The sequence below is a fragment of the Pelobates fuscus genome, chromosome 1 (assembly GCF_036172605.1).
Source record: "Pelobates fuscus isolate aPelFus1 chromosome 1, aPelFus1.pri, whole genome shotgun sequence".
Classification (NCBI taxonomy): Eukaryota; Metazoa; Chordata; class Amphibia; order Anura; family Pelobatidae; genus Pelobates; species Pelobates fuscus.
In genome coordinates this window covers 458,568,557-458,595,532 of record NC_086317.1, presented here as the reverse complement: position 1 = coordinate 458,595,532, position 26,976 = coordinate 458,568,557, and the positions used below count along the sequence as shown (strand labels likewise).

Below are 26,976 nucleotides of genomic sequence, written 5' to 3'. Positions count from 1 at the left end.
TGCTGTGGTGGGTAGGGGTGGTGCTGGGGGGTAGGGTGCTGTGGTGGGTAGGGGTGGTGCTGGGGGGTTAGGGGTGGTGCTGGGGGGGTAGGGGGGGTGGGTTGGTGCTGTGGGGGGTAGGGGTGGTGCTGTGGTGGGTAGGGTGCTGGGGGGTAGGGTGCTGCTGTGGGGGGTAGGGGTGGTGCTGGGGGGGGTAGGGTGGTGCTGTGGGGGGTAGGGGTGGTGCTGTGGTGGGTAGGGTGCTGGGGGGGTAGGGTGCTGCTGGGGGGTGGGTAGGGTGCTGTGGGGGGTAGGGGTGGTGCTGTGGTGGGTAGGGGTGGTGCTGTGGTGGGTAGGGGTGGTGCTGGGGGTAGGGTGCTTTTGGGGGGTGGGGGGGTGCTGCTGGGGGGTAGGGGTGGTGCTGTAGTGGGTAGGGTGCTGTGGTGGGTAGGGGTGGTGCTGGGGGGGTAGGGTGCTGCTGGGGGGGTGGGGTGGTGCTGTGGGGGGGTAGGGGTGGTGCTGTGGGGGGTGCTGCAGGGGGGGTAAGGGTACTTCTGGGGGGTAGGGGTGGTGCTGTGGTGGGTAGGGTGCTGTGGTGGGTAGGGGTGGTGCTGGGGGGTAAGGGTACTTCTGGGGGGGGGTAGGGGTGGTGTGTTAGTATCCCACCCCCTCCTTCTTACCTTCAATGAAGTGTGGGGGGGGGGACACAGTCATCCCTGGTGGTCCGGTGGTGGTAAGTACTGCAGGGGGAGGGATCTGTGAAGCAGCTCCCCCTGTCCTCCCGCGTGATTCTGTGTGGAGCGTTGCCATGGTAACGCTCGGCAACGCCCACACAGCATCGCGCGGGAGGACAGGGGGAGCTGCTACACAGATCCCTCCCCCTGCCTCCCGACCCGGAAGCAGAATAGGCGCCTGCCGTTTCGGGCAGGCAGGCGCCTATTCTGCAGTGATGGCGGACCTGTGGCCGCGTGCCCACAGAGAGGGCTCGGCGTGCCACCTGTGGCACGCGTGCCATAGGTTCGCCATCACTGATATAGAGCCTGGGACGGCTCTATGTTTGTGAGTGCTGCTTTACCCATAGTTGTTTCTTTTTGGGGGCTGTTATACACATAAAAGACTGTTTTTTTGTTTCTATTTCTTCTCAGATTTGATGCTTTTTCTGCTCATTGTGTATAAGTATACATTCAATGTGCTCACTATAGGGTGTATTTTTTTTTAGTACATTTTATTGCTTGGATTACAGGAAACATCTCTGTTACACCCTTACTTTTGCACCATTGAGAGCAGAACCGCCTGTCCAGCAAACCCAGTTTGAAGTGCTTTCTAATTTTGTAACAAACTTAGAAAAATCCTTCTGGATCCCAGAATGGCAGTCAGATCTCTCCTCGGATCAAGAACCTATTACCCAACATATTAAAAAGTATATCCTTATGGCACCCACCACGATTGTTCCCTTTCCCAATCCTGTTCATTTTGACATTAGAACCCCTATTGGAGGCAATTAGAGCCAACACTTCAATACACAGTATCAAACTAGCAGGTGGAGGGACATAATGTTTCTGCATATGAGGATGACCTTCACTTTTACGTAGAGCAACTGCTGGTAACCTTACCTAATACACTCTTGAAAACTTATGAGCTTGAAACTTATGACCAGTTAAGCAACTTAAAACTCAATCTCGACAAATTGGAGGCTCTAAACCTTTCCCTGCAAGACAGAGAAGCTGAACACATATAAACCCAGTTTGCTTTTCGACGGTGGCCAGTTTGGCTTAAACATCTTGGTTATGGATCCCATAGGACTTAACATGCCTAAATAGTCTTAATTTCCAACCGCTGCTGGATAACTTTCTCTTGGACAGGAAGCATTGGACAGTCCCCCACTTCTCCTGGATCGGATGCATAAACAGTATCAAGATGATCCAACACAGGATGCAATACATTTTCCAAACCATTCTGATTCGCCTCCCCAAAGCTTTTTTCTCTTCCTTGAATTCAATCTTAATCCGCTATGTGTGGGAGGTAAGATTACCAAAACTCCAGTTGTATCATCTTAATCCTTCAAAGCAAGATGGTGTTCTAGGTTTACCCTTCTTTATCGGATACTACTGCGCTGCACACTTGGTACACATAGTAGAATGGCACAACACTAACTCTAACAAGCAAAATCTAGCTAGCTCCAGTGCAATCTAGCTATGCCTAGCACAATCTCATTCCCTCAGTGGTTTAGCTGGGCATCAACGATGTCAAAGAGCTCATCTGTACACAAAACCTTATGCGGACTCCCCTGGAGGTTTGGCACTAGATTCAAGTCTGGTTCTTCCTTTCCACCATAATTGGGCCCATGCTCCCATTGTCGGGTAAATCAGGATTTCCTTCTGGGTTGCACCACCAGGATCTTGCGTTCCTAGGTGGGGTCTTATCTCTGAATTTCTACACTATGTCAGAATGGTGGATTGCTTTCCCTGAATGAGAAACTCCTGAATAGGGCACCCACAATTCTAGATAAATTTAATTAAAATACTTTCATGTCACAATTCTTCACCATCAGGCAATTCATGGGGTGTCCACGTCTTTCAAGGAGCTCTGTGCGTGGGGGGAACCTTTGCACTGGGGCAAATCCAGCATATTCCAGCTTTTATTTTTTGCAGATACCCCAAAACCATTTTGGTTTAAGGTACCATGGGAGAAAACCTTGCAGGCATCTGTCTCTGACTACAAGGGGTTAAAGATGATTACGTTGGCACACTTATTCCAAGAGATAAATAATACATTGTTGACATGATTGTATGATACACTTTAAAAACTTTACAGGTTCATTCCCAAAGTCACTGATAGATGATGGAGGTGCAACGGGCACGGGGTTCCCCTTTCTGCACAACACTATATTGGCTGTATGAGATTTAGAAGTGTGATTTCACCCTGCAGATATGTTCTTCTGTTGCACTAAACTCCCCGTCTCCAAATTCAAGAAATAATATCCAAACATTTACTTACAGCTGCCCGTTCATTAATCCTATCTTTATGGCATAGGCAGGATCCCCCAGCATTCAAGGCTTGGTTTGAAAGAGTATAAAAGTCCCACAAATGTGAAGAGGGTACTACTCATCACAAGGAGGTATGGTGAACCTGGTAATACTACCTATCAAACAGTGAGGATGGCGCTGGAGGAGACAGTAGGGAAGTGAGACCTGTGCCTCTAGAGTGGTGTCCTGAGAACCTACATGCCATTCTACCTCAGGCATTACTCTCTTTTCTTGTGTGCCTGACCCTCATTCCCTTTCCTGCTACGCTCTACCAAGGGTGGATGTATGTGGGGGTGTGTGTGTGGTGTGGTTTGTGTGTGTGTGTGTTTTGTTTTCTTTCTCTTGCTTTCTTCTCTTCTTCCGTTACTTACTCATATTCGGTGTCCCCTCTCCTTACTCATTCTCTGTCCATGAGGGTTTTCAGTACTCATTGCTGGACACGAAGCATGCAATAACACCATTTATTTATTCATCTATTGTAAAGACAGGGGCATCTGGAAGCCACTGTTCTCTAAAAATCATAGTACATGGTTCTCCGTTAGCTCCTCTTGATAAATATAACATAGCTGGTGCCTTTATACCATGACAGAGCTGTTACATTGTGCTTATTTCTTATGATTCTATCTTACTTTGAGTGTATTTATCAATGGTTTATTTATGCTCTGAAAGTATCTACACAATTGTGCAAACTGATGCTTTATCTTTCCCTTATTTTTTTGTATTTATAATTCATTTATGTCAAAAATGCTAAATAAAGATTGTCAAAACATTTTATATTCCTGAATATTATGTTTTTGCAAGTATTGATCCAGTTGCTGCTTAAACACCTGTACAGACTCTGACAAAACCACCCCTTCGGGCAGAGAACTCCACATCCTCATCCTTCGCACTGCAAAAAAGGCCTCCCCTGCCACACACTAAATCTCCCCTCATCCAGTCTAAATGCGTGACCTCGTGCCCTATGCACAGTCCCATCTATGAACAGATTTCCAGACAATGGTTTGCATTGGCCCCGAACATACCTGCATAATGCTATCATCCCCTCGGAGGCAATGTGTTTGTAAACTAAACAAATCTATATTTGCTTACCTTTATTTATAACTGAAATTTTCTATTCCTTTTTTTTAATTTTGCAGACCGTTTCTGCCCTTTCTCCAGTGCCATAATATTCTTCTTTAGAACAGGTGCCCAAAATTGCACAGCACATTCAAGACATGGCCTCACCACCGAATCACAAAGAGGTAAAGTCACATCTTCATCCAAAGAATTAATGTCCATTTTTATACATGACAATTTCGCACTGACCTTAGCAACTGCTTACTGACACAGCACTCTGCTGCCCAGCCTGCCATCCGGAACAATTCCAAATCCTTCTCGTGTGTTGTTATCCCTAATTTGCTAATGTTTAGGGTACAAGTTTCTTGTGCATTCTTTACAACGAAGTACATAACTCTGCAACCACCTGCACTAAAAGATATGTGGTTCGTAACACATGTTATACACAAGCTTATTGCATAACTGAATCACAATGTATTTCATATCTATATTCACTGTTCCTAGCTAAATGTTCTATGTTTTTCATTGACTTCGATCTCTAGATGTAATAAGAACAACAATAACAACAACATCAATAATTATTATAATAATAATAATACAAAATGATAAACTCACACTTAGAATGACATTTAATGGGAAGTGCAAAAAACGTATTCTTTTACGTTTGAAGAAATCGCCAACAAGCTGATTCCCCCATACATATACATGTTCACATATTTTTTTCTGAGTAGAAAAAGGTTTGGGGCCTGGAATAACTCCATGGAGGAGCTGCAAGTCGGAGACCATGAGCCTGCTACAGAAAATAAAGGTCAGAGATTCTAGCGCTCTCACCAAACATAGAAACATAGAAAGTGATGGCAGATAAGAACCAATTGGCCCATCTTTTCTGAACAATTTTCTAAATACTTTCATTAGTCCCTGGCCTTATCTTATAGTTAGGATAGCCTTATGCCTATCCCACCATGCTTAAACTCCTTTACTGTGTTAACCTCTACCACTTCAGCTGGAAGGCTATTCCATGCACCCACTACCCTCTCAGTAAAGTAATACTTCCTGATATTATTTTTAAACCTTTGTCCCTCTAATTTTAGACTATGTCCTCTTGTTGTGGTAGTTTTTCTTCTTTTAAATATAGTCTCCAACTTTACTGTGTTGATATCCTTTATGTATTTAAATGTTTCTATCATACCTCACAGCCTAGGCTCCTAGGCTCCCTGAGTCCTCAGACGACTCAGCCCCAACCACCAAACGCGATTTTGAAAATATTACTGGTTAACATACACAAGTTCCTAGCAGCTGATACTGCACTTATCAAAACAGAGCTACAGGCTGCTTCAGCTCATGTACGGATTACAGAAGAAGACATCGTGGACATTCAGACTCACCTGTCCAATGTAGAGAATTCCATACAAATGCTCCAAACCTTTCATAGGCCCTTTAAGCACCCTTCCGTTGTACTCAGTACATCTCACTCACACGCCTGAGCCCTGCATTATAACCAAGATCTTATGTTCACTCAACCAATCAGATTTAGCATAGGGAACATATGTCAGAAATATTCTCTAGGTCTCTAGGGGCCACTACCCACTAAACAGATTAGCTCATGTCAGTTAACGCATTGATTTACTCTCTTGGTCATTGAGTACAAGTTTTATGTTTTTTTGTTTTAAATGATGCATTGCTATTCCCGTAATATCCTCGAACAAACATGCATATTGTCCATAAAGTTGTATTTTTTGTTGATTACTTGCTTTATAATTTCCAAGCACAATAATTTAATTTCACATTGTTTTGTTTCTTCAATAAATAGGTTAATATTAGAGGCCACCCAAAAAAATGGCACTGTGAGAAAATGTTGTGAACTCAGCTCAGTGTTAAGTCACTTAACAAAGGAAAAAAACATACCATACCCTATAGTACTTATCTACTATGGTGTGTTTAGATAGCTTGATAATAAAAAGGCCCATGGAGGTCCCCCAGCAATGAGTCATCACACATCTCTTGAGATAAATCTTTAGACACAGTTGTTCTCTGGTCCTTGCTACTGCAATTGATTGGCTAACTCCTAATGCGGCACATTGATGTCTATATTAGCCCAAAGACTGTTCAGCTCTTTAATAGTCAAGAGATTAACACTTTGATCTCTGGGACGCTATAGGTCGCACGTACGTCCCCGATGGCAATTGAAGTATTTAAGTAAAGGTATTACTTGAATGAGGTGTAAAGAAAGATGTCTGTATGACTGGAAAAAATGATTTTTGAATCCTGCTAGTCTGCAATCGACTTATACATTTGGAAAGTGGAATTGCATTTGATACATTTCTAGCAATACATACATGATACATTTCTAGCAAATTTTCAACCTAAGTCATGTGCACCTAGAGAGATAATACACAGAAGAAAAGTAATATTCTAATAATTTAGAACTCTGTCAACAGCTGCTTTTTCTTAACTGAAAATGTTTTAAATTTTATTCAGAAATCCAATTAATCCTGGTTGGTTATTTGTGTAATAGAATTTTGATGGCTTCGTATCAGAGTTTAATTATATTTTTCAGAAGAACATGCCATTTCAAGTCCTGGCATACATATTTATTTATTTTTAATTAACATGTAGTGGTCATTTTAACACAAACTGCAGGGAGTAAAAACTGTTTATAGTTTGTGTTAAATGAAATGAAATGTAAAAATGTCCTTGTACGTCACTAACCAGTAAACAGCTTATGGAAAATATCTGACTTCTACGTTCAAAGTCAAGGCAGGCTGAGCCTGAGGTAAGCTTTCATGTTTTTTTTTAGAATAATTTTGTTTTTTAAAGAGTGTATATAGTTTGTGCTAAAATTAATATAATGTAAACCAGCTCACTATGCTACCCTGAGATAGCAGGTGTCTCTATCATGGCAGAGACAAGTTGAGCTCCCTAATCAATGTCTGGGTCCCTGACCTGGCTTCCAAGAAACTTTTACAAAACTCTACCGAGCATTTTGGCAATGAGTGTCCTCTATACAAACCAATAAAGATCAATGTGATGGGGTGACTCAGTCCTGCCGAGGACGCTGGGCGTATGCTGCAATTTGTCTATTGATGGTGAAGTGGCTTTGACCTAGTGGCTTTGACCCTTCTCGCAGTTCCATTCCCCCATGACCAGAAAGGAAAGTTGTCAACACAAACTATATTGGGCAGAGAGCAGCCTGTTACTAAATCCAGCTATGGGACAGATTTTGAATCTGCTGCACCCCGACTGGAAGGCGGGCTGTTTTGACCTGCAAGCAGGCCTGGAGGATTGTGGGTAAGTATTTACTGCTTCGTGGTGGATGAGGTCCGGGCAGCTGTGAGACGACCAACCTGCTATACTTATTATGTGATGTGCCTACACCTAGCCTTTAGAGATGGGGTCAGGTAGCCTAACGGGAGAATCTTTCTCCCCACAGCACAGTGTGGTGCAGCAATTATTCAGTCTAGGCTCCTTAATTAATGCACAGACGATATTTGTTTTCTATGTTAATTTTTCTATCACTGAACCTCTGATCTAATATACCTTGCAGTAAGTGTTATGTATGCTTTGACAAAGCATCTGTCCTTCTGCTATTGTTACTACAAAAAAAACATTTCAAACCTCTCTATTATCTATTTGTCCTTCGCTTGGGATGTTTTTGCTCACATGCAATTGTGACTACGAAATGTGTAATGCAATGGGATGTGAGAATATAAAAAGCTAAATAAAAACAAAAGTTATACCTTTCTTTCAATTTTCAATGTATTAGTCTTCAGTGATCTGTGGGGGGTTTTCCTTCATCAGAAGACAAGGAAACTAGATACTTAATCTTAAGCGGTCAAGAAGAGTAAATCTCTAAAAACCGAATATCTTAAATACCAATGACTAATAATTTGAGATTCATTCTTGAATACCCATGTGCAGCTTTTAATCATCTAGAAACTGAATAGAAAAAGGACAATTCAAGCTTTTTTTTTTTAATGTTAATTGTGCCAATAGACAGAACGAAAGATCATCAATAACAAACACGGAAAAAGGGAACAGGACGAAACCAGTCTATATGTATGCACACAGACACACACAACAAGAAACAGTTCATAGCACTTAGCATTTGGCATGAGAAATACTAAATAATCAGCAGCTCTAGCAGCCTCCATCTGTAAAATCATACATCACATGCTCCGTGTGAGTAGGACCATCTACACTGAGACATTTATTTTTTTGTGAGAAAGGACAATTTTATTTGTTTATATTTGACCCAGGCCAAACATTGCCAGCCCTGTATATATCCACATTTAGAAACGTGCAGTTCTAAGAAGTTGAAATACTGTGCAATACTTTCAGAGTCCTGGGCACCCGAAAATAAGGACACAAAATACCACCCAGAGGGTTCTATATCTCATCTACCTGCTTCTAAAAATTGTCCTATTGCCGTTTACTGTACTGTTGTATGTAACGTCACAGGTCCCTTTCTGTCTTCCCCTCTACGCTGCAATGTGTCTCTAATAACAAACATATATATAATTGTTCATGTGATCAGGAAACACAGCAAATGGTTCTGGGAGTTGTAGATGTGAAAAAGAGCTTTCATAAATGCTGAAAACTAAGCTATAACTTGCCGAGACATCTGTTCTGTCTAACAATCTTACTGTGCGGGATTTATAGAATAAAAGTTTCATATAAAGTTAATGAGATAGTTTCTTCATTATCTTAGCACTCCTTTGTCTGGTCAGTGCTAACAACTAAAAATATTGCAGAATTATTGCAAAGGCAGCAACTTCAAGTGTAAATATTTTTTTTGTATCTTTTATAATTTGCATTATCAATATAATGAATTAGAAATGGATCGGCTCAAGTATAAAGTGCCCCTTTAAGTGCCCCCTTTGTCGCTTTGTTTACATTGAACATACTAGGCCAACTGTAGGGAACCAGATTGAAAGCCCTTAAAATGCTGAATCGTTTGTCTAATTATCTCAATCATAAACAGCCCTACAAAAATTGAGAAAGGGGAGAAAAATAGAACAAATAAGCACGTTAACATAAAAAACACTACACACACACATGTAACACCAAAGTAAGCTGTTAAACTGGAGAAAAAAAAGAGAAAAATTTAGATTTAACCCGAGAAAGACATGACTTCAACTGAGATATATTAAGTTTAATTACGATATGCCTATTTAAAATGATGTATTTTTACAAGGACATTTTAAGCCATACTGCATATCAAAATATTAAAACTGTAAAATTGTGTTATGATACAAGGGCAGCCACTAAAAGATAGAACTCAAAATTGAAAAAAGGAATAATTTGCTCTCATCTTTAGTCAAAACTTGTGTTTTTATATTCCAGAGAAAATGAGTTCTACAATATTTATTAACACGGAAACAATTTTAAAGCATTGTCAAATAGTATATATATATTTTTGTGTTCTTTATTTCCATAAAAAAAAGTATTTCTTTGGTTGGTTACATTGGGATTACTCGTTCGGAATGTGAAACATTTTCTATTTATAAATTATTTTTTTCCCAAAGAATAGAGATAACAGAACCTGCTGCTAGTGATAGCTCTTTAAAGAGTACCAAAGCCCTATTAATATTCTAAGCCAGTGATTCCAAACTACTTTCCACATGTTCGTATTTTGTTTCTTGTGGAAAGTCTGGCTACGCTAGTCTTTGAAATGCAATACAGCAATTTTCCACTTATTCATGCTAAACATTGACAATGGGGACTCATTCTTTCTCTTCTATTTAAAAGTGTATATCATCATCATGAAAGTAAGATACAAGCACACATGAGAAGAATAGCAATCACAAGAGAAAGCAACAATTACTAAGATTTACTTCAGACTTTCCATATAGATGAACCTTTTTGAATAAAAATGTTTTAATAAAAGGTATCACCTATTTAAATCCTTACAATGAGGCTCATCGTGTATCTGAAATTAGCTGTAGGATGATACTAAATGAAGACAAATTTAAGTGAATTGTCATGTCCGTGCTATTCTGTTGTTGTCGAATTGTATAATGACATTATTCCGGATTATTGTACCCCATGAACTGTTACCATTGAAGTTGCTGGAACTTAATAAAGTAAGCAAAGTAAATTAAGTTGACGTGAAAAAGATTAGAAAATATGACCAAGGCATTACTAAATACATACCATACAAATGGAAGGTTTTCATATAAGAAAAAATATGATCATTGCTATTATTATTATTATGTAGTTTATTCATTCAGCACCAATAAATGCCAAGGCCTTGGATACAATGAATAAGAGGTATATAAAAACAGCTTTGTTCTATAGATAAAAAAAATAAACCAGTAAAGTGGATTTTGATAGCCTTTTTTGACATTTCTTCTAGCTCCTACTTTAAATCATGTTTAAACATGTTTTTAGGCAGAGTATGCAGTTGCCTATACATTTTAGAATGTGCCAATATTTTTAAACCCTTACTTACGTGTGACATACAGTGTATTTTGCCACCACTATGTTCTTTAGTGACAGCTGCCATTTAAAGGCTTTCTCAAACTCATGTCTCACCTACTGGGTCCTCACCAAGTGAAGTTCAGTTATGCAGAACCCAAGGTAGACAAAGTTTGCTGTTCATTGTCACTTTACCTTATGCACTCTGGGGTCTTCCTAGGTTCCCACGTGCAGCCTTCAGACAGACTGATCTGTCCTCTCCAGACTACAGGCTATACGACACAAAAATGAAACACAGTAAGGTGTTAAAATTAAATGATTAATTCCGAAATGATTTCTTTTTTATTATTTTTATTATTCCATACTTCACAGTGCACATACAGGCAGCAACTACCACTTTATAAATCTCATGTCCTCCTGGTTACCTAATCATAAGTCTCTTTTTTAAAGCTCAAAAAACAATTGATAGTGTTTATCTCAATTAAGACCCACATTGATAAAACTTTTGTGCGTTTTCCATTTCATCATCACATTTACCTATACTCCCATAATTTTAGATATGAATAATGAATAAACAGCAATTTAGTCACCTGATGGTGAATCCTCCACCACTGAGAGGATTTACGTTTCTCCCCATCGGAATATTAATCTTGTTTCCAGTTATGCAAACCTTAATCTATCCAAAACAGCATTCACACAGTTTGCACACAGCCATACACAGCACAGTTCACATAAACAAAATCAAACTCAATACAGATCAGCAGAATATTCAGAAAAACATATTCCCTATAGGTATATCCTTCTATACTTCACACTCATTAGCAACAACTGCTTGTTTTCCCACCACAATTCAAATAGGAAATATAACAAAAGTTTTATATATATATATATATATATATATATATATATATATATATATACATATATATATATATATAAAACTTTTATATATATAATATGTATGTGTATGTGTATATATATATATATATATATATATATATATATATACACATACACATACATATTATATATATATATATATATATATATATATATATACACATACACATACATATTATATATATATATATATATATATATTATACAGAGGGAAAAGAGTATTTGATCCCCTGCTGATTTTAAACGTTTGCCCACTGACAAAGAAAGGATCAGTCTATAATTTTAATAGTAGGTGTATTTTAACAGTGAAAGACAGAATAACAAAATCCAGAAAAACGCATGTCAAAAAAGTTATAAATCGATTTGCATGTCAATGAGTGAAATAAGTATATGACCCCTTCGACTTAGTACTTGGTGGCAAAACCCTTGGTCAGATGTTTCTTGTAGTTGGCCACCAGGTTTGCAAACATCTCAGGGATTTTGTCCCACTCCTCTTTGCAGATCCTCTCCAAGTCATTGAGGTTTCGAGGCTGACATTTGGCAACTTGAACCTTCAGTTCCCTCCACAGATTTTCTATGGGATTAAGGTCTGGAGATTGGCTAGGCCATTCCAGGACCTTAATGTGATTTTTCTTGAGCCACTCCTTTGTTGCCTTAGCTGTGTATTTTGCGTCATTGTCATGCTGGAATACCCATCCACGACCCATTTTCAATGGCCTGGCTGGGGGAAGGAGGTTCTCACACAAGATTTCACAGTACATGGCCCCGACCATCATCCCTTTGATGTGGTGCAGTTGTCCTGTCCCCTAAGCAGAAAAATACCCCCAAAGCATAATGTTTTCACATCCATGTTTGACGGTTTTCTTAGGGTCATAGGCAGCATTCCTCCTCCTCCAAACACGGCGAGTTGAGTTGATGCCAAAGAGCTTGATTTTGGTCTCATCTGACCAAAACACTTTTATCTAGTTCTCCTCTGAATCATTCAGATGTTCATTGGCAAACTTCAGATGGGTCTCTACATGTGCTTCCTTGAGCAGGGGGACCTTGCGGGCACAGCAGAATTTCAGTCAATCACAGCGTGGTGTGCTACTAATTGTTTTCTTGGAGACTATGGTCCCAGCTGCCATGAGATCATTAACAAAAATCTCCAATGTAGTTCCAGGTTGATTCCTCACCGTTCTAATGATCGTTGAAAATCCACGAGGTGAAATCTTGCATGGAGCACCAGACCGAGGGAGACTCACAGTTATTTTGTGTTTCTTCCATTTGCGAATAATCGCACCAACTGTTGTCACCTTCTCACCAAGCTGCTTGGCGGTGGTCTTGTAGCCCATTCCAGCCTTGTGTAGGTCTACAATCTTGTCCCTAACATTCTTGGACAGCTCTTTGGTCTTGGCCATGGTGGAGAGTTTGGAATCTGATTGATTTATTGCTTCTGTGGACAGGTGTCTTTTATACAGGTAACGAGCTAAGATTAGGAGCACTCCCGTTACCTCTATAAAAGACACCTGGGAGACAGAAATCTTGCTGATTGATAGGGGATCAAATACTTATTTCACTCATTGACATGCAAATCAATGTAAAACTGTTTGACATGCGTTTTTCAGGAATTTTATTCTGTCTCTCACTGTTAAAATACATCTCCCATTAAAATTATAGACTGATCATTTCTTTGTAGGTGGACACAAGTTCAAAATCAGCAGGGGATCATATACTTTTTTCCCTCACTGTATGTATATATGCACTATATATATATGTGCAATTGGTAAGTACAGAATTTACACGATTTTCTTGAGTTTATAAATATACTGTGCATCTTTGCTGTTAAGCATCTTGATAAAGACCGGTTGGGTCAAAACGTTGATTTATGCAAATGTCTGAGTTGGATTTAATACAGATATACACAATTTTTTCCAGTTTAAGTTTTGTTTGAGGTTTGGGAAATATACTTATAAATAAGTGCCAGAAGAGCATGAAACACATGTAGTGGCAGTGGATGCATATCTGTACATTTTGATGGATGGGGGAAAAAAATGGGTGACTGTCTTTTCTCTGAAACTCAAACATTTTCTTCTAATGAATTTTCTTATTTTTCTTCCTTTAAGTGCTCATCTATTCTGCTGAAGATTTGTAGCTCGCATGCACCTTCCACCTTTTAGTTACAAGGTTCCTCTAGTGCCATATCTATTTTGCTTCCTTCTACTGTTAAGTCATTTAAGCTAGCATTGAAAACGAACATTTTTAGAATGAATATCAATTATAATATCAATTATGGTCATACAATAAACTTAACATTGCTGAGATGTGGGCTATAGAAAGAGGGCTTCAGGGCACCACCTTGTCCTTACTCAATGATACATTTGCCTATTAAGGGAGTTCCTGCTTCCCCATTGGGCTACTTCTTGGTGATATGCCCATTATTGATTTTATCTTGTAAGTGCAATATTTATTAAAAGGTTGATTTTGCCATAGAAACTCTGCACTATTATCTTTTGTTTCTCTCCTACATGCCGTGATACCGATATGAAGATATCCTATACATTGATAAGCCTTCAATCAATTGGGGTTTGTGAGTGCAATTTTACACATCCACATATTTCCCCATATATGGCAATATTGCCCTATGTTTTCTCTTTTATTTGCATTGTAGCAACCGGTTTTCTGGTATTGTGTATTTTCTGTTGTTGAGGACCTGGAGGAGTCCTTTCCTACATGCACATTATTGTTTAATTAGGGTAAATACATTTTAATAGTCCAAAACTATTCCTTAATAGGGTTAGAGGCTTTAAATTTATTAGGAAAGGGAAAAACAGAGTGGTGATTAACACTATGCAAAAAATAGTCAGTTTGAGATTTCTATCATGCAGCAATAATAAGGAGCATAGTGAATGTAAATGCCCTTTGTTCCCCATCACAATGCGTACTCCTAGACTCGTTAAGTTTCCAAGGGCAAGAGTAATATATTTATACTAGTTGCCAACAAAATATCATCCTGGACTACAGAATACTATCTGAACCATCCAGAAATCCCTAAAAATAGGGGACACTTTGAGGCAATACCATGGTAATATCAACTCACTTAATTCCAACCTTTGATAAAAAAAAACTTAGGATGCTGCAAAAGTCAATAACTTGTTCCTACTTTAGGCTTTCAAGAAACTCATTCTTACCCCAATGCAAAATGTCACATCATTCTTCACTCTGCTTAGCCAGCTCTGAAAAAGCCTTTCATGCTGCAATGTTCTCTTTATTTTATGTACTTTATGTATCATAGCTTGGGAGGAAGAGCTTGTTCACAATATAGAATAAGTGTGATGTCGAAACTTCTTCATAATTCAGACAGAAATAACTTATTGTACTTTCCATCTAGACTCAATTCCATAGAGTACCCCCCCCCCCCTCTCCATCTCCTGAAGGACACCTTTGACAAAGCAAAATATAAGGGATCAAGGAAGGTTCCACTAAAGCAAGTTGTCCCACCAAGATTCCTAGATTGAAAGGATCTTGTATTAGTAATATGAAAGCAAAGGGATACAAACCTGGGAAATGTGAGACTCTTTCAGGCAACTCAGTGGTTTATATCTGAGGAATTAGTTGTGAAAGGAAGTGGAATCTACAAATAGTCCACTCAAACTATCTGAACCTGGTTAGAAACTTTAATGTAATGCTTCTGCTTCATTGTATTTACATTTTGTTAATTAGACTTCCTGTGCTATAACAGATTGTCATTATGGTATCAATGACTTGTATCTCTTTTAGTGTCACAGTTGGCAATTAGTTCAGATTGAGTTTTTTGACCTTTTACATCAACATACAAACAACATAAACAGGTGAGTGAAAGATTGAAAGTTAGGATTGTGATCCTTTTTTCAACCAACTTAGCATATAGCTAGGTTTGCCTGGAAGAGTGGCATAAGACCCAGCATGCCAAGGATAAGGTGAGTTTCCAGATTAAGGAGATTCAGATTAAGTTTACAAATCTCCAAACATGGGTGTAAAGTTTGAATAGGGAACATGACCAATAGGGGGGGGGGGGGGTATAGTAACAAGTATTAACAAGCACCAGAGCATCAGAAGAAAATTTAAAAAATGATGTGTGTGTTTTTGAGCTAGAGAGATGTGTTGCCTCGACAGCCTGCACACCAGGGCAGCACACAAATAGAGTGTTCTGCTATCACATGAGCAGAAATACTCTGCAAATATTTTTGCACATATTAATGCATTAGTATAACTTGGCATTTTTGGGTATTATATCAGAACTGTAGCTTAGGGGATGTACATTTGGACTGTGCTACATGACCACAGACTGTTGGGAGGTATGTGTTTAAAGACAGATAATATAAACAGATGTTAGAAATTAATTAGATATGAGTAACTATATATCAGCTATTTATTAACAGAGTTTGACTTATTTAATTGCACCTTCAATGACCAGTTAGGTACTTGATCTTGTGGTCACCTATTTCTTTTGTAAGATCATTATTTTGTCTAGTGTTCATTCATAATGGTTATGAAACTAATTCTAAAAAAAAAATGCCTTTTAAAGATGATTAGAATAAGAATTAGAATAATTTCCAAAAAGCCTATGTTTGAATGGCACTAATCCTTTACATACTGTATTTTTATTCTAGGTTAATGTTACTTATACACCACAAGAGGATGTTCTTTGGTCATTCATGAAGAATAAATGCAAAATCCAAACCACGTATCTTTGTTTCAGATTCTAATTCATACCTCTCTCTTGTTAATTGGTTTAAAAAAAAAAATGAGATCTGCATTTTATAGATTCAGATGCATGAACATTAACAAATATTAAACTATTGGTAACTTTGTCTTTAAGAAGAAAATTATACTGACCCAAAATGGCAGATGTGGTCATTTAGACAACCAAGTTATATAATTAAATATTATACTCACAGACACAGTGCCTAGGTCTAGCCATTCACAAACGCATTTTATATGTTAATTACCTTATCTATGACAATGCCCATGTATTATATATTTAAATATAGAATGTCTGAAGCATAGGAAGAAGCATATGACAGGTGAGGAGTAAGAAATAAAAATCTTTAGCCACCTTAAGCAATCCATTTAACCGAAATAGTTGCCCTCGTTTCTTCAGTCCATGAAAAATATCAATTTATGAACTCAGCTAACGAGAAAGCATTCAGACGAGATGTGAAACATGAAAAAACATTTTTGAAACATTCTCCCAACTCAAATTCCTCACATCACATTTTTGTATTTTTTTGTTGCCATGCATATTTTCTTTTATTTTACGGGCCTTCAAGACTTCAAAATAAAGCTTAAATGTTGCAAACCCTTCATTATGTTGGCTTGAGTGTGACAGTAATTTCATGAACGTAAGGGGCTATTATAGATTTTTGTAAACCTTTCAAATGACCTTAAATATACAAGGCAAACTACTTAGATCAAACTTAGTTGCCTCTTATTCTAACTAAATTAACTTAGTTGGCTTCATAATTCCACTATTTTAGGCTGCTTATTAATGTTATAGAATTGTATTTGCGAAGTGAGCAATATATTCAGATGAGGTCTATTTATATTGTGTTTAGTGACAGATTGACTACTTTATAATTTTTATATGCAACAATATTATGTTTGCTTCCTTAGCTGCTACATGGCAGTGGATGCTGTTGATTCGTTTTGAGTTTAGCAGTTTATCCACTTAGTGGAAAATATTTACTTAGTCTTTTCCCATAAGTGAATAGGTAGCATGATCGTTGATTATGAATCAAATGCATAACATTGTGTTTTTCCTTCTTTCAGAGTCAACAAAATTGACAACATTGAGCTGTATTTTATATTTTTTTTATTTGTTGGGGGGGGGGTGAGGGGGAAGTGTGGAGGTCTAAAGGTGGAATTGTATTAAATACACATTTAAAGATAAATATATCTTATTCCTAATTATAGGCATCATACAACTGTCAAAGTCTGTATAAACTCCATGCAAAATAGCAGAAACCCTTGATATTCAGACAAGTAAATAGTTGTGTTATTGCTTAAATGACATTACAACTGCAATTTGTATTTTTCTGTTCTTTATTCTTCTACATAACAGAAATAATACAATCTTGACTCTGTAGTTAAATTATGTGAGTGAAAGCACCCATGCAGTGTGCTGCAAACATCTGACATCTGTTTAAGCCTATAAGCTCTTTTAATATTTTGTAAAATGAATATTGCCTACTTCTCTCTTTGACCTATGCCGAAAGTTTCAATTTGCAACTGTGAGTGTTTGGATGCAAGTGGATCTTAAACCGTTATGAATAAATATTTCAAATGATATACCTGGAGATGATTTTTACTGCTCTAATGGTAACTTGAAATAAAAGATACATGCACAGCGTGCTTAAGAAATGCCAACCAACTGTCCATGAATAATTAATTAACTGAGATGATAGACAGACAGGCAGATAGATCGAGCCAACTTTTGTTGGAGCTTCACATTTTTGGTGTGTCTTTATGTATAACAGAGCTTCACAGCAATACAACTTACAGTAATGGGTCTTTACAATAAATGAGTATAGAAATCAGTCAGTATAAAAAAAATATAATTTATTCCTGTTCTGATTTACATTTTCAGTTGTAAATAGTTATCAGTAAGACATGAAATCACCCCCAAAAAACGCACCTTCTAGCCACCCGTTCAGTCACATTCCCTCATTGATACTGTGCCTCTTTAAACATTTGAGATGTCGGCAGTTAAGCCATTAAAGAGAATCATTTGTAACGTTACTGTATCTGCATGTAATTCAAAGACTAGCTGTACTTGTGCATCATATTTAAATATGTACAAATTGTCTTCTTCTTGGTATTTATTTAATCTTAAGACACATCCTAAAAATAAATATAAACATTATTAAAGGCTCAATATTAAATGAAGACATGAATGTACGGTGTGTAATAGCACAGTTATCCATAAACATAAAGTCAATAAAATGCATTCCAATTGTATACACTACCAGAACAATTAATTACGATTCACATATCTTTATAAAAAAAACTCCCAACACATTTAATCTGACCGCGTTTATTTAGAACTACTGCTAAAAAGATATGATCATTTGTGGCCTGATTTTTGTGGAGTTTTTTTTAATAAATTTACGAGGTAAAAAAAAAATCGACTTTATTTTTTTTTTAAATGTTTAACCCCTTAAGGACACATGACATGTGTGACATGTCATGATTCCCTTTTATTCCAAAAGTTTGGTCCTTAAGGGGTTAAAAGAAAAAGTTTTTTATTTGTTTAATGACACTTTTTAAATTAATGGGGGATTGCATTCAGCTCTTTATAATAACCTCTGTGTATATGTTGGCATGCTTTGTTATGCGTAAGTGTTCATTTCAATATACAGAATACTACAGTACCTCTGCATTTTAGGATTTATGGATTATAGAACTCTGCAGGAAAAGGAATGTCCATTAATCATTGATGTGAACTCTGTGTCAATGCTATCTATTCTTTATAAAAACCAGGAGAGAGGAGAATGTAATGCACACCCCGTTGGCAAGCAATGTTGACATATATGCATCAGTGCAGATATTGTATGTGCAGCTTGTGGCAATTGAGATTTGGTTTTATCAGAATTACCATCTAAAGGACCCAATTAGTTGAGCATTGAAGAATATATAAGTATCTTTAAAGTATCTTTATGTCAATGTTCTATATATAAATTACTGCTTCATCAATGTGCAAAGAAAAATGGGTTCTAATATAAATCACAGCCGTCAAAGGTGTTGTTTGGTGAAAGGTTTGGGCGCTGAGACTCAAACGTGGTTCTCTATAGTCCAACATTCCTACAAGTGCTGATGGGGCAGAAGGGTTTTAGTTGTCTTTTTGTATTTTTTATTTTTTTTTTGTCTTTATGAGGCATCTGTTTCGTAAAGCAACCACCGGTAACAGGAAGAAAGTCCTCACCATGCTGCGATTAGTCTGAAAGGGCTACTGGTGTCAGGACTAGGATGTCTCCATTCTGGAGTTAATGTGCGGGTATGAATAACATACCTAGCTGAGAAGGCTGTCTCATGAGCCAATTCTACGTTACACACGAAATACATTATGCAGCTCTTTTACATTTGTTTAATTGTGCTGCCCTGTGTTAGTGTGTCATCTGTTTTTATAGAACTTTAACTTTTTTCTACAATGTACACTCTTTTGTCATGTTGTATGGAATTTTGCTATATTTGCAACCCCCTTTGTTTGGTAGGTGGTAAACCAAATGGATTTTTTTTATGTCGTGTCCACAAAGTGGAACATCTGATCCTTAAGGGGGTCAAAGTTCCCTGAGCATTATAGGAAATTTATTTTGAAATGCACTTCTAACCATAATTACTGCAGCTGAAGACTTGGAATTAAAACAAAAAAGAAAACCACTGCTTGCCAGTTTTTATGATGGCACAGCTACTAGACATATATTTGTTTCATGTTTCTTATGTAAATAAATTGGATTGCAGGGTTTGTTAGTTATGGAGAACCCACTGTGTCTGACATATGAATTCTGAAATAAGTGTACTTTTTTGCATGGTGTGCCCTTGGCAATATACTGAGGACTTTGGCACATTTCTGTCCATTAAAAATTGAATGAATTTGTGGTGAGTATTATAACTTAAAGCAAAGCACAAGGTTACTGGAAACGGACAGGAATGACAGACCAGCTTTTACAAACAGCTCACATTTTCATATCATTTTATTTTATTTTATAATGAGTGATGTAGCCTGATTCACCCCCCTCAACCCCCCCCCCCCCCCCAAAAAAAAACAATATGTATACATTTTCTTCCACATTGTAATTACAAGAGTAGAACTAGCATTGATTGCAAGTGCTGGCATCGATGCCAAACACAATTACAGTACAGCTCTGTGTTCAACAATTAATGCACCAGTTAATTATATAGTGACTTTTATTGATTATGCCATTCACTTTGCCATGCATCAAAAGCCACCCATTATCCTGTACTTGTGCTATGTCAATGTGTACAAATTACATTAATGGGATGGTGCCCAAGCATGTGTGCAAATCCAGAATTAAGGGGAAAATATGCCAGGCGACACATACGTGCTTGGGATAAAATACATTTGAACGGTCATCAGTCTATGATGAAAATTCCTCTTTAGAGTGATGGCATTTTCATGGCAGAAAAGCTTGTAATTTAAGCTTGTAATATCAGCTGTTTTGATGACATTGAGCTTCCAAAAAAATATAAATCTCTAAGAGGGTTATTTACTGAGGTGAGAAATGATTGGATCAAATGTAATGTCAAAATAGCCGAATTAGAAAAATAAGTCAACTAGAATTTAAGTCGGGTTACTCTGGCCTTAAATTTGAGATTCACTTTGAATTCTCACCTTAGTAAATAACCCTATTAGTGTTACATTTTTCATTAATACCTCTATTCCCCTTGAATAATGTCCAGTGAAAGATTTTTTTATATACATGTTTTTGAAGTTTCTTTATAAATCTTATGCACTAATGAAAAATATAAATTTTTGTACATGTCCTATTTTTTTTTTTTTTTAAACCTAGTATGTATCAGCTTGAATAGACATTATTACAGATTGTATGGTTATTATTTTAAAAATGTGTATTTATAAAGTGCCAACACACTGTATACTGCAGCACTGCTCAATTTAGAGTACATAGATAGAACAAAATGCAGACATATCAATATGAAAAGAATAAAGGACCCTGACCGTGAGTTTAAAATCTAGCATTTATAGTACTTTTATTCAAAGTTCTAGCAAGGTAACTCATCTTGCAATCTAGATGAAAAATGTATTAAAATTAGAGTTTGCAGGTTAAAATGAGACTCATGTAGTACTGTTTAGTAGACTTGTGCACGGCTCTCTTTCAGGCAGATATGAACGAATCAGTTAATTCGTCCAAGATGGACAGGCATTTGATTCCTTCAGCTCAGCTGAAAGAGATTTGTGCAAAATATTTTGTTTAGGTTTAGATTTGATTAAAGAGTTAGGGAGAGTTATGGACACCTAGAAGATCCATTCTACAAAGTAGACAGCAACCAGGGTTGGTGGAGGTGGTGATGGTGGGAGGCAAGTAAAAATAATGATAGCAGTTGCAAGAGTGAGAATTAGATGGAGCACGTTGACGTTTTGTGAGTCTCGGGATGCAGTTGCATGGGAGGTATTCACAGGGAAGATGCTGCCATATTGCATATGGTAATCCAAATATGCTATATAGTGCCAAGAATCAGTGTTCCCAGGTACCAAAATTGTCCATTTCAGTGGAGGAACCGAAGTTCAATTATTGAATATTTATGTAATTAGTGTTCATTATGCCATATAACTACATAATGATAATAATAATAAAGCTAATACTATATACACATATAACTCATCATATTTTAAATATATTTTAAAAGACAGATGCCACCATAAGTTAACTAGATGTCTTTCAAGCAAGATTTAGACTGGCGTAGTGTCCGTGGCAGGTCATTTTAATAAATCTGGTAGTATTGAGTGTGGATAATAATAGATATCACCCACGTATCCTCGTTCTGATGGAACAGTTCAGATTTAGCCTGTCATGCAATTTCGTAGCTGCAGAAAGTCAATGTGAAATAAAGTGAATAGTTGGTTTTGTGCTCTCCTCCATTAACTAAGCCGCTGCTCATGGTGAGGTCGATAATTTGTTGGCACTCTGCATGCCAAGTAATTTCCAAATGTGCAACTGGTTGACATGATTCATTCAGAGGTCATACCTCCTAATGAATACTGAAAGCTATGAAAATATTTTAATGATTACCTCCTAAACCTTTCATACATTTTTGGTGAAATGTGAATGGAAATCTTCATGACCATAAAAACTGGTTATGTTAATCCTAGTATCGGGATTTCTTAGCAATGTGTCTTCATTTTTAATGTGCCGGGAATTTTACTTCTTTCTCCAACATGTATGGAACACTCTTGTGATTATATTTACTCTATCTATAGTCAATGGAGAAGAGGTTCCCAACCCATTCCTTACGGCAAGCCAAAGGTCTAGGTTTTATTAGCATCCAGGGACGGACTATTCTTAGTAATTTAATTTTCTACATGCAGTAAGAATATTGATGCCATGTTGCCATGACATATGTTTCCCTTGGAAAGGTTCATTTAGTAAATGTATTTAGTCTAATGTCAAATGTGCGTTTTGTTCTTTTTCAAATGAATTACTCTATATCAGGGGTTACCAACCCAATCCTCAAGTACCCCATACCAGTCCAGGATTTAGTGATTACTCTATTGTGTCTAAAGTATTTTTTTTCTTTTTCTAAAAACACCTTAAACACAACTGGGTAATCCCAAAATCCTGGAGCGTATTTGAGTACTGGTTTGGGAACCACTGCTATATATGAAGTCCCACATTATTTGTAATGCTTGTGTTGAAACCAAACCACTCTACAAAGAATAAATACACACATGTTGCCAAAAATATCTAGTTCTGTGTTATTAATGTAAAATAAAATAATAGGTATTGCCCAGATTACTGGTAAATATACCCAATGTTGCTATTGTCGCTGTGGTCCTTGCTATTTAAGTTAAGAACACACAGGAGCTAATTGAGATGCATAAGTGACATCCATAATTTGAAATAACCTGTAACACACATTATCAAATAATGTTTTTTTTATCATATATGTAAAAGGCATGGATAAACTGTGAACGTTTCTCTGAGGCAGAAAACCAAATGGCCAACTTCCCACCAGTGAGGTAAAGCTGAAGTAAAAGGATAGTAAATTAGTTGATGGAGGGGAGGAAATGTAATACTTGGGCCTTGCCAGTGCAAGGCTGTTTGGGTATACAGGTAAGGGCTAATTTTGCTGCCCCTCCTCCAACAAATGCATCTTCACCTGTGTCTCTTACCCCCCTCTTGGTTTTTCTATCCTCTTTTGTGTTCCTTTTCCCCTCTTTTGTGTCATACACCACCATTTACTGTATCTTATCCACCATTTATTACCTTTGTGTGTCTCTTACAACCCCTACTACTGTGTCTCTCTCTTCTCACTAGCCCCTTTATGTGTCTATTTCTCAACTAAACCCATTGTGTCTCTCTCACCTAATGCCAGCCCTATTGTGCACCTTTTTGCTCTACTGCAGCCCATTTTTTGCTGTTTTTAATTTAATACTTATTGATCTTTAATTTTGTGTTACTTATAAATACAGAATATCAAAAAAAAAGCCAGATTTTTCCTTTGAAACATGAGATATAATATGTATGGGTACACTTAAACAGAAGGGTGAGATTGTGGTGGAATCAATACATGTTAAAAATGCCAAAAAGGTCTTGGTCACAAACACATCACATCTCAAAATAGCCTTGGTCCTTATAACGTTAAAAGTACAGAAATATGTTATGTTTGTACACCATTGTCTTAACTTCTTTTCACTTATAAATTAAGCAAAATGCATATTACATAATTTGGCACTAGTTAATAAAATAAAGATATTTTTTTTTAATTTAAACATATCCTTAGACATTTTGATCTAAACGCCACTTTTTCCTAATTGTCTTTTTCCAACTGCAATTTGAGAGACTTTTTCTCTTCTTTCTGAAATGTCTCTCTAGTTTAGTGACACGTGTAAATGGAAGGTATGCGATACTTCAAACAATTGTCTTTGATGCTTTCAATTGTGTTTCATCCCATGTTCAACCAAGAGAATGACTGACATGTAACCTTATCTGTGATCTGTATTTAGAAACGTGTGGCTTGTATTGTTATGCCTCACATCTATAAGAGAAAACTCTAAAAGTAAAAGGTAATCACTCTTCTTTTTTCATTTCTTTCAGGGAACGCCTTTGTAGTAAGCTTGGCATTTGCAGACCTAGTGGTGGCCTTGTATCCCTACCCATTAGTACTTGTGGCTATTTTTAAAAATGGATGGGTCCTAGGAGACATACACTGCCGAGTGAGTGGCTTTGTCATGGGCCTGAGCGTGATTGGGTCGATCTTCAACATCACCGGAATTGCTATCAACAGATACTGCTACATCTGCCACAGTTTTGTCTATGACAAGCTATTCAGTACTTGGAATACGATATTTTATGTCTGCCTAATCTGGGGATTAACTGTGTTGGCAACGGTTCCAAACTTTTTCATTGGGTCATTAGAATATGATCCCCGTATCTATTCATGTACATTTGTTCAAACTGTGAGTTCATCCTATACCATTACCGTAGTCGTTATTCACTTCATCGTGCCGATCACGGTGGTTACCTTCTGCTATCTTCGGATCTGGATTTTGGTGATTCAAGTAAGAAGAAAGGTCAAGTCTGAAACCAAACCAAGGATGAAGCAAAGTGATTTCCGAAACTTTCTGACAATGTTTGTTGTGTTTGTTATCTTTGCTTTTTGTTGGGCGCCCCTGAACTTTATCGGCCTGGCAGTGGCCATCAACCCATCAGAAATAGCCCCCAAAATCCCAGAGTGGCTATTTGTGCTGAGCTACTTCATGGCCTATTTTAATAGTTCCCTTAATGCAATAATATATGGACTCCTTAATCAAAACTTCCGTAAGGAATATAAACGCATTCTCATGTCACTGTGGATGCCACGACTCTTCTTTCAGGAAATATCCCGAGGCGGGACCGAATGCCCAAAAAGCAAACCTTCCCCAGCTTTAAATAACAATGAACAGCTAAAAACCGACACTGTCTAAATCTACTGTGAGACAAACTGACAAACTGTAACACAATGCCACTGGGTATACAAGTCAAGATATGTTGAATTTCCAGCTGCGTAAACAAAACTTAACAAAACACCGTTCATTTGGTGCTCATTCGAAAATAATATTTTAGTAAAAAAAAAAAAATTAAATTACAAAAATATATTGAATGAAATATTTCTTTACAGTATGGGATTGAAAAATGAATGTATCAAAGTACACACTATTTATTTTTTTACACAAAAAATATCTTATTTTGCATCAAATTAATTACGGAAATGAATGATTTATAATTCAACAATGTTTTCATTTATATTTTTCATGTGTATAAAAAAATAAAAATAAAGCTGTGACAGTATTTTCAGGTTGATTGTATTCCAAAGTTAATATATTCTTAGTTTGGAATAATATTGCCATTTCTTCCTACTACATACGTTTTTGTCTAATTCTAACACACAGCTGGCCCAAGAGTGTCAGTTCAAGGTGAACAAGTTTATACAATAAAATCTAGCAAAGGCAGGTGTTTTGTTGACATAGAAACAAGGCACCTATGAACACCCTCTCAGACTGAAAAAAATGTGGGAAATGTGACACCCTTCACACATTTAATGCCTACAAAAGGCACTTAAAGGGGAACTGCCACTTCTAGGGATTTTTTATTTTATTTTTATTTCCCCCTATATTTTATAAATATGTATTTGGGAGGTGTGAAAAATAAAATGAAATCTAAAGAGCCACACCTGTTTATCCTGCAACTAGGAGTGCCCATTTAAACTTCCTGTCAATCATTGTTTAAGGTCTGCATCTGACAGTCCTCATGGAGAGAGCACACAGAGAAGGGGGTAAATAATGTTTATATTTATCCATATTATTTGCAATGTGTTGTTGTCTCAGAGTAGGTTTGCCCTAACCGGGGATATGTCAAATACTTGCATTTCACATATCTCCTTTTTTTTTTAAAACTATATTTATTTTTTGAGGGGTTCATTTAAGTGGTCATTAGACGCCTTGTTTCTTCGCTGTATCAAGGAGTGAAAAGATCCCTTCGGTAGGGGATCTCTGGGTCTACCAGTGAGAATTGTCCCGCTCTGTGTCCTGGATTCTTCAAGGAACATTCCACTGCCCAAATGGCCCAAAAAACTGTTTAATAGATATACCCCAAATTAATACATACATGAATTTTCATGCAAGTATATCTTAAAAGAGCATGCAAAAGCCCACCCCTTCTTCCCCTTAAGAAACTTTTAGTCTTTTCACAGGGAAATAGCCTACCAGAGGCTGCCTGTGTGCGTGCGCGTTCCCCGGCTGTGTGCACGCCTGCACTTACTGCATTCTGATCTCAAGTCTGTAGATGCTACTCTGAGGTCTGATCTGAGGTATGAGGGGTATAGGCGCACCAAGGGGTTGTTTCATTAATCATTTACAAAAGTGCCGACTTCTCATAGAAATAGGCACTTTTATTATCATTATTATAGGATACTCATCATACATTAAACACGTGAGCATGCTGAATTGCTTTATGGGTGCGGAGTGGTCGGAGTGGCATCTGATAGGGTGACTATTCCACCGTACCATCAGACAAGTATATCTTTTTTGTTTCTCTTTTGGTTTTCTCAAGAGCATAAAAGCAAAATGTCGCTGAAAGGTGGTCCGTGCTAGATGCACGGCCCACTTTGTAAATATTTGACTATAACAAGATAAGAGCTAAAAAAAACGAAAAATGTGCACTCAGATATGGCGTATATTGAGCAGAAAGCACAAACAGCACATAGGAGTTCAGTTCATGTACCTCGATCAATGCCAAATTTCCTGATAATTTAGTACTGTGTGCATCAAAGCCAAAAAAATATTTCAAGTCTTTTGTTTAGGGATTTTTTCTCATCAAGAATAGTTACAATTAAAAGGGGAATT

General features: G+C 37.4%; 1 protein-coding gene across 1 annotated transcript in view; it reads left to right on the top strand.

Annotated features, from left to right (window-relative positions):
• Positions 1 to 25,059, top strand: part of MTNR1B (melatonin receptor 1B) — a 143,633-nt gene extending 118,574 nt beyond the window's left edge. Inside the window, exon 2 of the mRNA XM_063444951.1 lies at positions 24,191 to 25,059. Within this exon, the coding sequence (XP_063301021.1) occupies positions 24,191 to 25,059 (869 nt within the window). The remainder of the gene's footprint in view (positions 1 to 24,190) is intronic.
• Positions 25,060 to 26,976: the final 1,917 nt, after the last annotated feature.